The sequence below is a fragment of the Teleopsis dalmanni genome, chromosome 1, assembly GCF_002237135.1.
Source record: "Teleopsis dalmanni isolate 2A chromosome 1, ASM223713v2, whole genome shotgun sequence".
Lineage (NCBI taxonomy): Eukaryota > Metazoa > Arthropoda > Insecta > Diptera > Diopsidae > Teleopsis > Teleopsis dalmanni.
The window spans coordinates 155513692-155527249 of record NC_051846.1 but is presented as its reverse complement, the minus strand read 5'-3'; the positions used below and the strand labels follow the sequence as shown (position 1 = coordinate 155527249).

Here is a 13558-nt window from a genome sequence, read left to right as displayed (position 1 = left end):
GTTGTCTACAATAATAAAAAGAGTGCAGTAACAGTCATGTTTAACAAAATATATTTTTTATGTTATATTACATTAGGTATCTCCATTATTTGTACTGTATATATAGGCTTATACACAGTACAAATAATGTAAAGTAAACAGACACTAAAATATTTATTAATTATATAAATCCAATTAAATTACTAATTTTTACTTTCTCTTTCTCTTATCCCTCTTTGTTTTAGCGTCTACTGCCCGTTTGTCCTTTTTCTGTCTTGGATCGACAACACGATACCTTCCTTTCACACCTGCTGGACGTCTTGCTCTTTTTCCAGTTTGATGTTTCTTAGCAACAACATATGTTACTTCTTTTTTCTTTTCTTGTGTATTTTTATATATTTTTTTTAATTGTTTAGCTTTTTCTTGTGCTGTCGCATCAACGTTTTCCATTATCTTCTCTGCTTGTTTTTTAGCTTTCGCTAGTCGTTTAACTGCACGACGCCGTTTACGAGCTTTGGCTTCCATTACTTTTTTGATTGGACGTACGTTAAGTTCCTGTACTTTACGTTGATATTCTTCTGTTAGCTCCTTCGGTACTGGAACAGGTTTTTTCATATGCACATCTTCATCTTGAACAAACCAAGCTGGTAGATTCTCATCATTAAATGCATAACGATTCCAAGCACCATCAATTAGATCCCTTCTTGTTTTTTTACCTTTTATCATCATTGCACCCAGTGCAAGCTCCTCTTCTGATAGTCGAATTTTTTTCTGTTTAGGTTCTGGAAAAAGGAACAAAAAATTATAAGTATAAATAAAAAATTATAGACATAAATAAAAAAATTATATAAATTTTTCTTTTTATATACCTTTGCCCATATCATTATTTACTTTATCAATATCTTCTAAATCTTCTTCACTGTCCTCACTGGATGAAGATTCCGATGATGACTTTTTATCAACTTCATGTCTAGCACGACGTTTAGCTTTTTTACCAAGCAAAATATTTTTGTCATCATTGTTTTGATTATCTCCAAGAATTGTAACACCCTTGCTTTTATATTCATTAGCGAGGCGATCTATATCGTAATCTTCATCGTCGTCCGATTGAATTTGTTGAAGGTTATCCTTTTCAAACCACAATTGTACACGGTGTTGTCGCTTTGAATCTTTATCTCGAAAGTCACCTGATTTTATTAAAGGATGTTCTACTTTTTTCTTCTTCTTTATATTTGTTTTATTAACATTGTTTTCCTCATTATCACTTAATCCCAATCCCTCTTCATTATAGTCACTTTCGGAATCATCATCTTCAGAAACGTCTGGCTCGTCATCATTTTCATAATTAGCATCATCATCAAGTCTTTTATCATCTTTATTATACCTACATTAAATAAAATGTATGTACATAATATTAAAAATTATATAAAAACAATAAATAATTAATTGTTAAAGCGATTTGTTTATCAATAAGTTTTTTAATTTTTACCGGGTTTTAGGTCGTTTATTTGACACTTAAAAATGATAATAAAACATTTATTAATTTGTGTTAAGCTTTTTAATATAATTTAAAAAAAAAATTGTAATACAATTATTTCGGTCTACTTCTAGACCATCTTCTGTTTTTATGACGATTTAACGACCTGAAATCCGGTAAAAATTAAAAAACTTATTATTTTAAAATAAATTTAAAAATAATTACATTTTATATTTTGGCAATTTTTCAGGTTTCTCATCATCCATTTCAACATCGAAATCAGGTGCCACATCTAACATTTCATCAAGGTCCTCTTGCGTTCTTACATTATTTAAAGTAAATATCTCTTGATCACCTTCCTCGTGTGGGCCTTCGTCTCCTTTTATAACCATGTTTAAATTCATTTTTTCATGTAACTTAGCTTTTTCTTTTTGAGTTTTCTTGCGCTTTCGTTTTACTTCCTTTTGTTCCTCAACTTGTAGATCATTAATTTGTTGCTGTAACTCTTCATCCTCCATATCTTCAATTTCTTCTTTAGTTAAAGGATTTTTAGTTGATTCGTCTTCCTCTTCAATTACTTTTGTATCTTTATCTTCCTCCGTGAAAAGTTCTTCCTTTATAGCTTTCCACCAGGCAAGTAAGCCTTTAACGTCTTTGCGTCCAAGCACTTTAATATCCTTACAACATTCAAGTATTTCTTGTGTAGTTTTTGGATGATTTGCAATACGTTCATCATCTATACGTATTGAGCCAATACCTTGTAATGCAGCTAAGCCACTGTCAGCAATCATAAATTCGGTGGCCGCCAAGTCATTTCGTAAAGCAATATCTTGCTCCGTATAACCTTCTGCTTTTATTTTTTTTTGTTTTTCTGGATGTAGTAAACTACCCTTTTTTTTACCCTCCAAATCTAATTCTTCAAAAACATATTTAGCATCAAGTATACGTGGGTCAATACGAACTGGTGCCAAATAACCTTGACATACAACAAAGATTTCAGCAGATTCTTTACGTGATGCACTTGGTTTAGTAGCATGTACTTTACGAAATAATTGTTTTAGTACCCACAATAATGCGTTATAATCTTTAGAGCGAAAAACCTTAGTTACAAACCAACCGCCGCTCCGCAAGAATTGTGTACCCAATTTTAGTGCATTTAATGTAAGACAAATTTGTTGGTACGCATCGAATAACCAGTTTCGACCAACATTGGGTGCACCATCATGTAAAACAACATCAGCTTTCCAAGATTGTAGTTCTTTTGTAAGCGATTGCCGACATTTATCTGTTGTTATGTCTTCTACAAGGCCAATACAACCTGCTATTGGACGTATAGGATACAAATCTACACCAACAACGATACTCGACACTGGCATATTCTGTTTTGCTACTTGCATCCAGCCACCTGGAGCAGCACATAAATCTATACATACTTGTGATTGTTGAAGAAAACCAAATTTCCTATTTAGTTGAATTAACTTAAAAGCAGCACGAGATCGAAAACCTATAATTTTGGTAGCACTTTAGAATTACATATATTATTAATAAATCATTAATAAATCAACTTACCTGTTTCTTTTGCTAACTGATAAAACTTATCCTTTCTAGTTTTTCCAACTTTGGTTTTTTTACCCATTTTATTATTAATTAATATATATAATGAAAATTCAACAGTATTATATCGAACATGTATTTATTGTTTAACCGATACTTTACACGTGCTTAAAAAATTTTTATTGAAGCACAATTTGCAACAAACAGAGTTTCAGTGCAATATTTTCGTAGCAGGGAAAAATGGAGTAAATAAATTATAATACAATTTTATAGTTTACTTCATATATATTAGTTAATATTTTTTTGTTTTATACATAAGCTATTTTTTTATATAAATACATATTTAAATTATGCACCTTAAACAATGCAAATAATATATACACTTACAAGGTCTGTTCCACGAGCTACTCGTAGTAACTTTGAGTAACACCTTGTATACACAAGTGCGTTTCACCAACAAATTTTCGAGTAAATGAGAGCATCTAAGAGAGCGTAACATACCTGTCGAAATTTGAAAATGCTATACAGACTTTACTCGTACATTTTCTTTCAAATAAAATTCGTGTTGATGTGTGAATCAGCTGTTTTAATTTGAAACTAATTTTTGTATTGTTTATTTGGGCGACACTGGTGTTCACACCAGATTTTACACAAAGCTGTTCCATGAAAATATGTGTAAAGAGTGTAATTTGGTACTTTATTTGTATTATGCTCACAATTTGTACTGTACCTGTGTTTTACTTAAGTTTTACTACAAGTAGCTCGTAGAACAGAACTTTTATTTTAAATAAAATTTGTGTTGATGTGTAAATCAGCTATTTTGGTTTCAAAATTAATTTTTGTATTGTTTATTTGCGCAGCATTGGTGTTCTCACCAGATTTTACACAAAGTTGTTCCCTGAAAATATATGTAAAGAGCGTAATTTGGTACTTTATTTGTATTATGCTCTCATTTTATAGTGTACCCGTGTTTTACTTGAGTTTTACTACAAGTAGCTCGTGGAACAGACCTATATTATACAACAGAAACAAATACTACTAATTTAATTCAACTCATCATTATAGTCAAGTAGCAATCCCTATTCCTCGCGTGTGATTCGTTCCGGCCTGTGTTTACATTTTGTTTGTTTTTTTTTAACTTTTTACCATATAAAATTAAACAAATATAAATGAATTCTTTAAATAATCGTGTCTCTACTATTAAAGCAAGTGAGAATGTCAAAAAAAATTCAGAAATGCGGGCCGAACTTATTAAATTACCTGAGAGCTATGAATTATGTACGGTATTTACTGTCAACAACAATATTTTTATTAAGATCTCAAATAAAAATGTGCATTTCTAGGCGAGGAAACATATTGCTTGCGAATAAGAGGTGCAAAATCTGTACAAGAGCAAGTTTCTACTATAAAAGATGTAGGCAAAAGTGTACGTATTTTATTTAAATAAATTTAAAAAAAAAATAATTATTTTATTTTAGGTTTCTAAATCTCTTGAAAATGATGATCAATTGTTCCAGTTTCTTGCTGATATGTATTTTCACTGTCCTTTAAAACATCCTGTACGAAATCAAATAGTGAAGTCAGTTGTATGCTTTAGTAATTTAAAATTAAGCAATATTTCTTTAATTTTTTATTGTTATTATTTTTTTAATAAATATTCTTTTAACCCTAAGGTTACTTATCACAACGGCTCGTGTTGGTACCAATATTGATGAAACAACAATTATTAAATATTTGACTCATTCCTTACAATCTGTTATTTCGAATGCAAAGGCGAAGATAGATAGCTGTGATTGGAATAAAGCAATTCTGTCTTTGAGTGGTTGCTTTGAAAATTTTAATTGCGGTTTAAAGTCAGTTGGTGAAACTATTTCTACTTTTTTTCCGTTTTTGTGTTTATCCTTACAAAAATATATAACAGAATTGGGGTATGTATATAAATATGACAATTACTACTAGTTATTTTTAATCATGTATTGATTAGTGTCCTGCAATCACCATCCAGAAGAAATGAATATTATCTCTATATACATAATGTGTTGAGAATAGTATTATCTTGCATTCAGGAGTTTCCTACAATGATTAAAGAAAATAAAGAACCATTGGATAAATTAAAAATAATTTGTAAAGAGATATTATTGAATGATGAAATCCCAATGGATCCTCGAACGAATTCAGGCATTATTTTGGCATACAATGCAAAAATATTTGATGAATTTGAATCATTCATACAAGAAGCTAAAAATGCAAAAAATCCAAATGAAATTGCAATGTGTGTTGGAGTCATAAATATTATAAATCAGAAAGATTTTGATACATTTTCAGCAGATATACGTGATGTTTGCGCTAAAATCGATGAATTTGCTAATTCAAATTCAACTGTGCCAGTTATTTTGTTATCAGCAACAAGAGCTTTATATCAGATGTCAAAAATAATACTGACTCTTGATTTGAGTATACAAAAAACCATCGATAGTACAAAATCGATTTTAAGAAAATTATTAACTTTCGTTTTTGGTTATTTGGAACATCATATGGATAGCGTTAGGCATATGTGTAAAGATCTATTGAGAAATATATTAGCTCTTGCAAAAAACCTGAATTTTGAATATTTATTGGAAAAAATATACAATGCGTGCAAATCGGAACGTTTATCTATATCTATGAAATGTGTAATACTTCTTCATACGGCTTCTAATTTGGGTGCAGTTGATGTTTTACGGAATTGTCCAGATTTATTTTCAAAACTATTCTCTGAGTATATGGGACGAGATTTTATGGTTAATAATTTATTTGAGGGTAAGTAGTTATAATCCAAATAGAATATCATAATATAATATCTATAATATCTTTTAAATAGATTATGTAATATAGTAGGTGTTTATATATTAAAATGATCAATACTTTTTATCATTAATTGTTAAATATAATTCGTTCTTATAACTCTGTTATAAGTTTGCATATATTTTCTGATATTCCAAGTTTATATCAGTTTTGTCATAAATTATATTCAAAACAGAATTTGATAATTAAATTTTGAGTATAGAAAGTTTTTATGCATTTATTTCCTTCCTTGGCTTCCTTTAAAAAATAAAATATTTCAAATATCTTATTGTTAAAATTAGTAAGTTCACTGTAAATAACCAAAGAATTGATTAAAATTGGTTAATTGATTTGTATGGACCTGCATTAAGATATATTAAGAACTCTATTCCGGCTCACTTGTCTCGACAATTTTAGCAAGAATGTGATCTGGATTAATTTTGTACAAAGTTTCTTTTAAATGATAAAATAAAAAGCAATTGAGAAAATGATTTAAAAGACAATTATAAGTGAGTAGAATCTAATTAAGATAAAGTATTTTTTGTTAATTTTGTCTCCTGTTAATTTTATTATATGTTATTTTCGTAAATCGCAGGTAAGTAGATGTATTGGTATCAGGACCAAATCCTTTTCAATTCGCTAAGAAAGCGGTTCGATTCCACATCCCTTGTAACTGTGGGTAGAACTGTCGTAATTGTTGGCTTATTAGTACCAGCCAGACGCATTGTGGCAAGTACCTGGTCATAATGTTGGAAATATCATTGAGTGTACTAAACAGTCGGGCGAGCAAAAGCTTAACCTTGTTTCTGAACAAATACACTACAGGTGCTAGATATGTACTACAGAAGATTTGACAGAGCAGGTCGAGCCTGCTTTCATGCAGTCTATAGTTCTCAATGTCCTGTTTTAATAGATTTTATCTTAGATACTTCCGATATACTTCTATGTATTAAGTCGAACGTTCTATATTTGGAGTATAAAGGCCACGTAGCTCTTGACCTATCTGCTTAAGAAATATGAACCCAATTCCTATAATATATATGTAAATTTATGTGCACAAATTGGCGTCGAGAGTAAAGTGATCAATATATTATCCTTTACTGGCAATTGGCAAATTCACAGTGTTAAGTTTGGCAAGTCTGTGTATTATTCCGGTATACTTTATATAGACAAAAACTACATAGGTTTAGTCAGACGCAATAGATAGATCACCCTTTTTTTAATGCGTATATCAGTGTTTTTCAGTTCTTATATAAATAAGTTATTGAATTCATTATTTATTATTGTTAAGCTGAATTTCATCAGGAGCATAGACTATTTACATAGAATCATCAGGAATTTCTATTCAATGCTAAATATCATAATTCATTAAATGCTTTGTTAGTTTTATGCTGGATGGTTTTTTCGAAGTGCTCTGAGGACTGCCGGGTCTTCAATTGCCTTGCGGGTTCCATTGTATGGCAGCATGACAGACCTCTTCGTAGGGTTTTGTAAATGTGTGCCCGAGCCAGTTGTATCTTGAATTCATTAGTCTACATGTGTTAGTACGTCTTATTATATCGATAGAAATATTTATATAGTATATAGTATCTTTGAATAACTTAAGTTACATACTTTTTCCTTTATTTTCGAGAACTTTTAAAAACTCGATTTAGCATATAGATAATTTTTTATTATATATGGTATATTTGTCAATATATATATACCGTAAATATTTTAATACACAAATCATAATAAAATTATATATATATTATTATATATATATATATATATATGTATATATATATATATATAATTTTATTATGATTTGTGTCTAAAAAACTTTACGGTTGATGAGTAGTTTGAGATATTCTTATTCTCTCTATAATCCTTTAATACCTTTGCAATGACAAATCTGATTATACGAATCGTCTTATTCAGTTATACCATTATCGTCTTGTTTTATATTACATTTTGTTTGTAGATGCACTAATATCTTAATTTTTGTTTGTGATTTGTAAGTTTTATTATATTATAAATAAAATAACAATTTTCATTTTTCAACCTTTTTAGGAATGTTTACTGTAAGTCACAAGGAATTAGAATATAACGACTGGTTTGATTTATGGATCAAATACTTACTTAAATTTGCTGCAGACAACGATGATTATATGCCAGAATTGGAAAATCTGCTTGTTAAAGCTGTTAAAGTGGAGCCAAAGATAGTGCGAGATGTTGTTGAAAATACAGAATTTGAAACTCCAACAAGTATAAAATTATCTGCTCTATGGGCTGTAAGAAAATTAGGCATAAAAATGATCGATTTCAATGAACTTATGATAAAATGTTCTTGCGATTTATTATATAGTATCGTTTCAAATTCAGACGAATCCCGTATAATAGCTTTACGGGTCTTGGTAGAAACTCATAAAACTACAGAAGTATTAACGGAAGTTGAATGTGGACATTTATTGACATATTTAGAATACAACTTAAATACACAAAGTCCGGCTACAAGACAGAAAACACTTTCATTACTTAAAAAAGTCTTAGTTCGTCTAGAAATAAATTTAGTTAAAGCTTTAAAGGAATGTAAAACTAAAGAAAAGTTAGAAAAAAATATGCATTATGGATTTTTTGTTGACGTGATGCGGATTTTAGTTCAAAATCTATTTTATGGTTCAAATTTTAGTAGAAGATCAGTGGCACTTCAACTGTTCGAGCAATGTCTACACATATGCATAAATCTTAATATTTCTTCAGAAAATGTATTTGTGCCTAGTACTGTTCCAATTCTTGCGGAAATGTTATCTGACTGTTACGAAGAAAATAAACACATTGCTGTTAATATCCTGCAAACACTTGAAAATATTCTAGGTTATAGTCTTGTGGAAAAATATAAATTAAATATTAATCGAAATCAAATAAAAGAGCTACTGACTTCGGTACGTCCAACGTATTCCATTACTGGTGCATATCAATTACAATTTTATTGCAATATGGTCAATCCGAGCATTTTCGGCACTTACGAGTTAACAAACTATCAACCTACATTCTATGCTTCGTTATGCTGGTTATTAATTGAGTTAAAGGATGGATTGGATTTAGCTAAGCAAAGCATATTACAAGCTGCAAAGTTAAATCCACTCTATGGTATTTTATTTGCCATTAAACATTTGCTTAAACAGTTGGATTTTCAAATTTTGTCTCAAGAAATTCATTGGCGCATTATGATAGCTGAATTAATAATATTATGCAAAATGCTAACCGCGGTTGTTGCGCCAATCGTAAATAGTTCTTCGCCTGAAGGACATCTACCAAATGATTTTAGTGAATTTCCAGCAGAATTCACTAAAGATGAAACTGAAATCAACACAGGTGAAACAGAAACTGTGTGCAAAGTGTTATCATCGAAAAATGCTAAATTGAATCTATCAACTGTTAAAACTACTCCACAAATGGTGCTTCTCTGCAGTTGGCGTACAATAAAAGAAGTGTCTCTGTTACTTGGTGAAATCGTATTACGATCACCCATCTACTGTAGTCAAATAAATGAAAACTTTCTGATTACAAAAGAGCAAATTATAGAAATAGGCGAACATTTCAAATTGTTGCTCTTTGAAACAAAGCATCGTGGTGCATTCGAACAAGCCTACGTTGGTTTTTCAAAGCTTTGTTGTCGCTTATGGCGTGTCGAAATAGCTGAATTAAATATGCTACCGATGGTTTGGTTACGTGATTTAATAAATTTAATATCTAAAGATGAACAGATTAATGAGAAAATATGTGCTACACGACGAAGTGCTGGTGTCCCGTTCATGGTTCAGGCGCTAATCACATCCGAACTGCAAATGGGCTCTACAAAATCATTACACTATTGCATGTCTCAGCTACTGCAGCTATGTACACCATCGGAACATATAAGTGGTGAGTCGCGTACACATGCCATGAATATACTACGAGCCTTATTCCGTTGCTCTGATTTAAATGAAGCGGTGGGTGAATTTATAAGTGAAGGTGTTAAGAGTGCTTTACGTGGTTATGATGCAGAAACGTGGTCTGAAAAGAATTCAGCAACTTTATTATTTGCTGCACTTATAAATCGTATATTTGGTGTGCAAAGAACAAAGGATTCAGAGAACTTAAATATACGTAACAAGCTAACAGGTCGCATTTTCTTTCTACGTTACCCCAAACTATATGATTTCTTCTTAGAGGAATTACAATGTGCTAGTTCATTAGTTTCTATGCAAAAGAAAGCTAATAAGTTGCATCCTTTACTTTTACTTTTAAGTCGTTTGTATCCATCAGCTTTAGAAGGCACAGAATCTAATATAAAGGTGAGCAGCTTTTTAGATATTACATTTACAGAATAAGAAACCAATTTATTTTATAGCTCTCAGAATTTATACAATACATTGTGACATGCTCTGGTTGTCCAGAATTTCAAACACGATTTTTGTCTGCTAAAGCGATTACTGCATTAATATCAAAGGATGCTGTACCCACAATGATTTTAGAGAAGTGTGCAGATATAATAGTGAGCATTTTTTCATTGCAAATAAAAAAAATGAATTTAATACAAAATTACATATAACTTACAGATGTGGGTTGATAATTATAAAGATGCAAATCTGAATGTGCTGCATGGAAATTTAATATTGGTAAGTTAAAGTATGTAAACTGTAGTAAAATGAACGTTAAATACAAAATAAGAAAAGGTAACAAAAGCGCTAAACTCACTGAGAATTAATCTTCGTGGATTATATTTTGCTTGGGGTAAAATTAGTTGTATTTTATAGGATAAAAATGTATGTATCCAAACCGAGCTTGATTGTGTGATGTGTATAAATATATGTTTATATATGGATATGTGTAAAAAAGAACCCAATTGAAACATATTGACTGTCATAAAAGTGATAAAGATATACCTAAAAACGGATCTATCGAGACGTATCGAATAAGAATAATTCTTGATTTTTATATTTATAATGCAAAAATAACAGTTATTTGTGTAAGAGTTATTTCTTCGCGAAAAAATAAAAAGCACATGAAAATAATTATTTTTGTTAAATATAATATAACATAGTTATCTTTATATAATCTATATAATCTTTTTAATTTAATATAAATAAAATCATAATCTTTAACTATTATTTCGACAGGTACATATGCTTCTTAAAACATATAAGAGCTTTGTATTGGAGTTAGCCTGTGATATTAGTTATACATTAGTGATATTCCAACAAAAAACAGAGATGAAAAATTCAATAATATTGAAAGCTATATTTGACATCTTAATTGTACTTTTAAGCAGGTGCGTTGTAATAAAATTATTTAATTTATATATGTATCTATAATTCAATTTTATCTTCGATATAATTTCAGTACGACAAAATTGAAATTCTCCGAAAATGTTATGCAAAATTTAACCTACTTCAGCACCCAAAATCAAATGATTAATCCCGAGTTTAGTAAATATTTTCCTGTTTTGCGTAAAGCATTATATGTTTATAATTTGCATATAACACGATTAACACTATCTCCAAATGCTATATCAGATTCCCTACTAAACTTAAACATAAATGAAAAAAATATTGAGCAAACTGAAACATGCTTAAATATAATTTTATTGCTTTTATTAAAAAAGCATTCAAATGCATATGTTATGTCCGAGTTCGAATTTACTGCCCATGAATTGCAATTTGTAAGAATATTAACTGCCGATGCACGTGATATTATAATAACTGAAATAAAACAAAGTAAAAAGTTAGATTCAATCTTGAAAGAGCTTGTGCTTTTACCAATTTACTATCCAGAGTGCACTACAAAAGCATATGCTATCTTAAGTTTCCTAGATCATTTTAATTATACTCTTGAAAATCTTATAACCGAATCAAATAAATATCCTAGTGATGTTAAAACATCATTGGCAATGTGTATTGAACGATTTGTAGTCTCGCAAGGTGTAGACGAAAAAGTTTCTCAAGCAGTACTGGAATATTTAACGGAGATATCACAACCATGGCAACCAGACTTCTTAAGGTATGTAATTGATCCGGGTGATAAATGTATCTACTAATTGACATTCTATTACTTTCAGATTTAAGGCATCACATATTTTGTACGAAATACATGAACATTTTTGGAAAGCTTTGAAAAATAAAAATATACGCTTTGTGCGTTCATATATTAACTTATTGCTTTCACTTATTATGGATGATGACTCTGATATACGTGATAATGCATCAAATATTGTTTTAAAAAATTTAGATGTTGATATGGGTGTGTATATTATAGTAAATATAAAAATCAATTCACTTATTATTAATTTTTATAGAAAATGTTGTTTCTACAATGGCACAACGACTCTTTCTTCAAGCAATCGCAGATGTTTTACTTTCAACTAAGGCTAGTGACGAATATATAATAGATATATTCAATATAATAACGGATATATATTCTCCTAATCAATCTAATAATAATGATATCAAAAATTCAGAAATAGTTACTGATTTAGAAGTTTTTGATAAAAATGAAGTAAATGTCTTTGCTGAACCTATAAAAGTTATTTATGACATCATCGTAGTTTTTAAAAACTCATTTAATGAACGTCCAAAAGTTTTGGATATAGTCTGCAAGAATGCATATAGCAGTTATAGTCAGAAAAAATAATGATATTTTGTTAATATAGTTAAATTAAAAGAAATATACTTATTAAACTAAGTAGTTTAGTAATATAGTAAACTGTTTTTGATCGTTTAACATTATTTTATAGTATAGTTAATACTAAATTATTTTAATTTAAGACGATCTAGAATTTATGAAAATGACTTTATAGACTTTGAAACTGTTTTTTTTTTTAAGAAGTTATTATAATGATAAAGCGACATATCGACGTTTATTGATGTCCGAGACATGATAGACCTTTTGCAGTAACACAAATAATGTATGTAAAGTATTAAACAACTATATTAATATATTCAATTTTCGATTAGTCGCCCATTTTAGAATCTATAATCTATGTTTATACTTACAATTATTGTACCGCATATTTTTGTATAAATTTTATATGAAAAATGATATTTGTCGAATTAATTGCGTATTTGTCGAGTTAATTGCGTATTAGTCAAGTGTAAACGTACTTTTGTTGATAGAGCATTTAATAATTATGACACTTTATAACATAAATTTTATTTTATTACCATTTGGATTATTATCAGTTTTGTTATATTTTTTTTAAATATTCTGTCCTGTTAAATTTAAATATTTTTCAAAAGTGTTTTTATTTAAGGTTAATAATGTTTTGAAAAATTGTACGTATTTTCAATAAAAAAGTGAGGCATAAATAATTGTGTAACATTCAACATCTTCTTGTAATATTAATGTAAACTATAAACAATGATAGTCGATGACCTTAAAATTATAACTGAGATATAACTTTAAAAGAAAAAGTTTTTGTAAAAACAGTTACTTGTGAAATGTGTATCTAACTAAAAATTAAAAAAAACTTCATAAATAATTAAATTTAAATATGTACTTGTCATAAAAATATTAAAAATCACTAACTGTAAATGGCTTAGAACCATGCTAGCAGGAGGTGTTTAAGTTCTTACAAATAATGAAGCGTTGCAAGAAATATATTTATCATAAAATTTGTTATTTAGTAAGTATTATAGTACATTAGTTACTCATGGAAGTTTTTTATTTTTTAATATGAACTACTTTTAAACTAAACTACCTAAC

The 13558-nt window shown here is 29.2% G+C and overlaps 2 protein-coding genes across 3 annotated transcripts; one reads left to right on the top strand and one right to left on the bottom strand.

The window, feature by feature from the left end:
* Positions 1–28: 28 nt before the first annotated feature.
* LOC119669479 (pre-rRNA 2'-O-ribose RNA methyltransferase FTSJ3) lies at positions 29–3144 on the bottom strand. The gene is made up of 4 exons (XM_038079379.1): positions 3026–3144; positions 1682–2960; positions 849–1363; positions 29–761 (listed from the first exon to the last, which is right to left on the bottom strand). The coding sequence occupies exons 1-4, from the start codon at positions 3090–3092 to the stop codon at positions 190–192; spliced, it is 2433 nt and encodes an 810-aa protein (XP_037935307.1). The 5' UTR covers positions 3093–3144; the 3' UTR covers positions 29–189.
* An 850-nt stretch (positions 3145–3994) lies between these two features.
* On the top strand, positions 3995–12502 carry LOC119669477 (thyroid adenoma-associated protein homolog). Of its 2 annotated transcripts, none has more exons than XM_038079377.1 (12): positions 3995–4288; positions 4354–4436; positions 4489–4589; positions 4684–4938; positions 4995–5809; positions 7886–10152; positions 10209–10352; positions 10417–10476; positions 10978–11129; positions 11201–11857; positions 11916–12097; positions 12153–12502. In XM_038079377.1, exons 1-12 carry the CDS (start codon positions 4180–4182, stop codon positions 12485–12487), a joined length of 5160 nt encoding a protein of 1719 aa, XP_037935305.1. In that variant the 5' UTR covers positions 3995–4179; the 3' UTR covers positions 12488–12502. The 2 variants fall into 2 exon arrangements, with proteins under 2 accessions (XP_037935305.1, XP_037935306.1); XM_038079378.1 differs by having other exon boundaries at positions 4211–4293.
* Positions 12503–13558: the final 1056 nt, after the last annotated feature.

Excerpts from the sequence above, each read along its gene's own strand:
- LOC119669477 (XM_038079377.1), top strand. The coding sequence starts at position 4,180 with ATGAATTCTTTAAATAATCGTGTCTCTACTATTAAAGCAAGTGAGAAT. Across the intron at positions 4,590-4,683 it reads GTACGAAATCAAATAGTGAA|GTTACTTATCACAACGGCTC; the intron begins GTCAGTTGTATG and ends TTTAACCCTAAG. Across the intron at positions 12,098-12,152 it reads AAATTTAGATGTTGATATGG|AAAATGTTGTTTCTACAATG; the intron begins GTGTGTATATTA and ends TAATTTTTATAG.
- LOC119669479 (XM_038079379.1), bottom strand. The coding sequence starts at position 3,092 with ATGGGTAAAAAAACCAAAGTTGGAAAAACTAGAAAGGATAAGTTTTAT. Across the intron at positions 1,364-1,681 it reads AAATTGCCAAAATATAAAAT|GTATAATAAAGATGATAAAA; the intron begins GTAATTATTTTT and ends TATTTAATGTAG. Across the intron at positions 762-848 it reads AAATAATGATATGGGCAAAG|AACCTAAACAGAAAAAAATT; the intron begins GTATATAAAAAG and ends TCCTTTTTCCAG.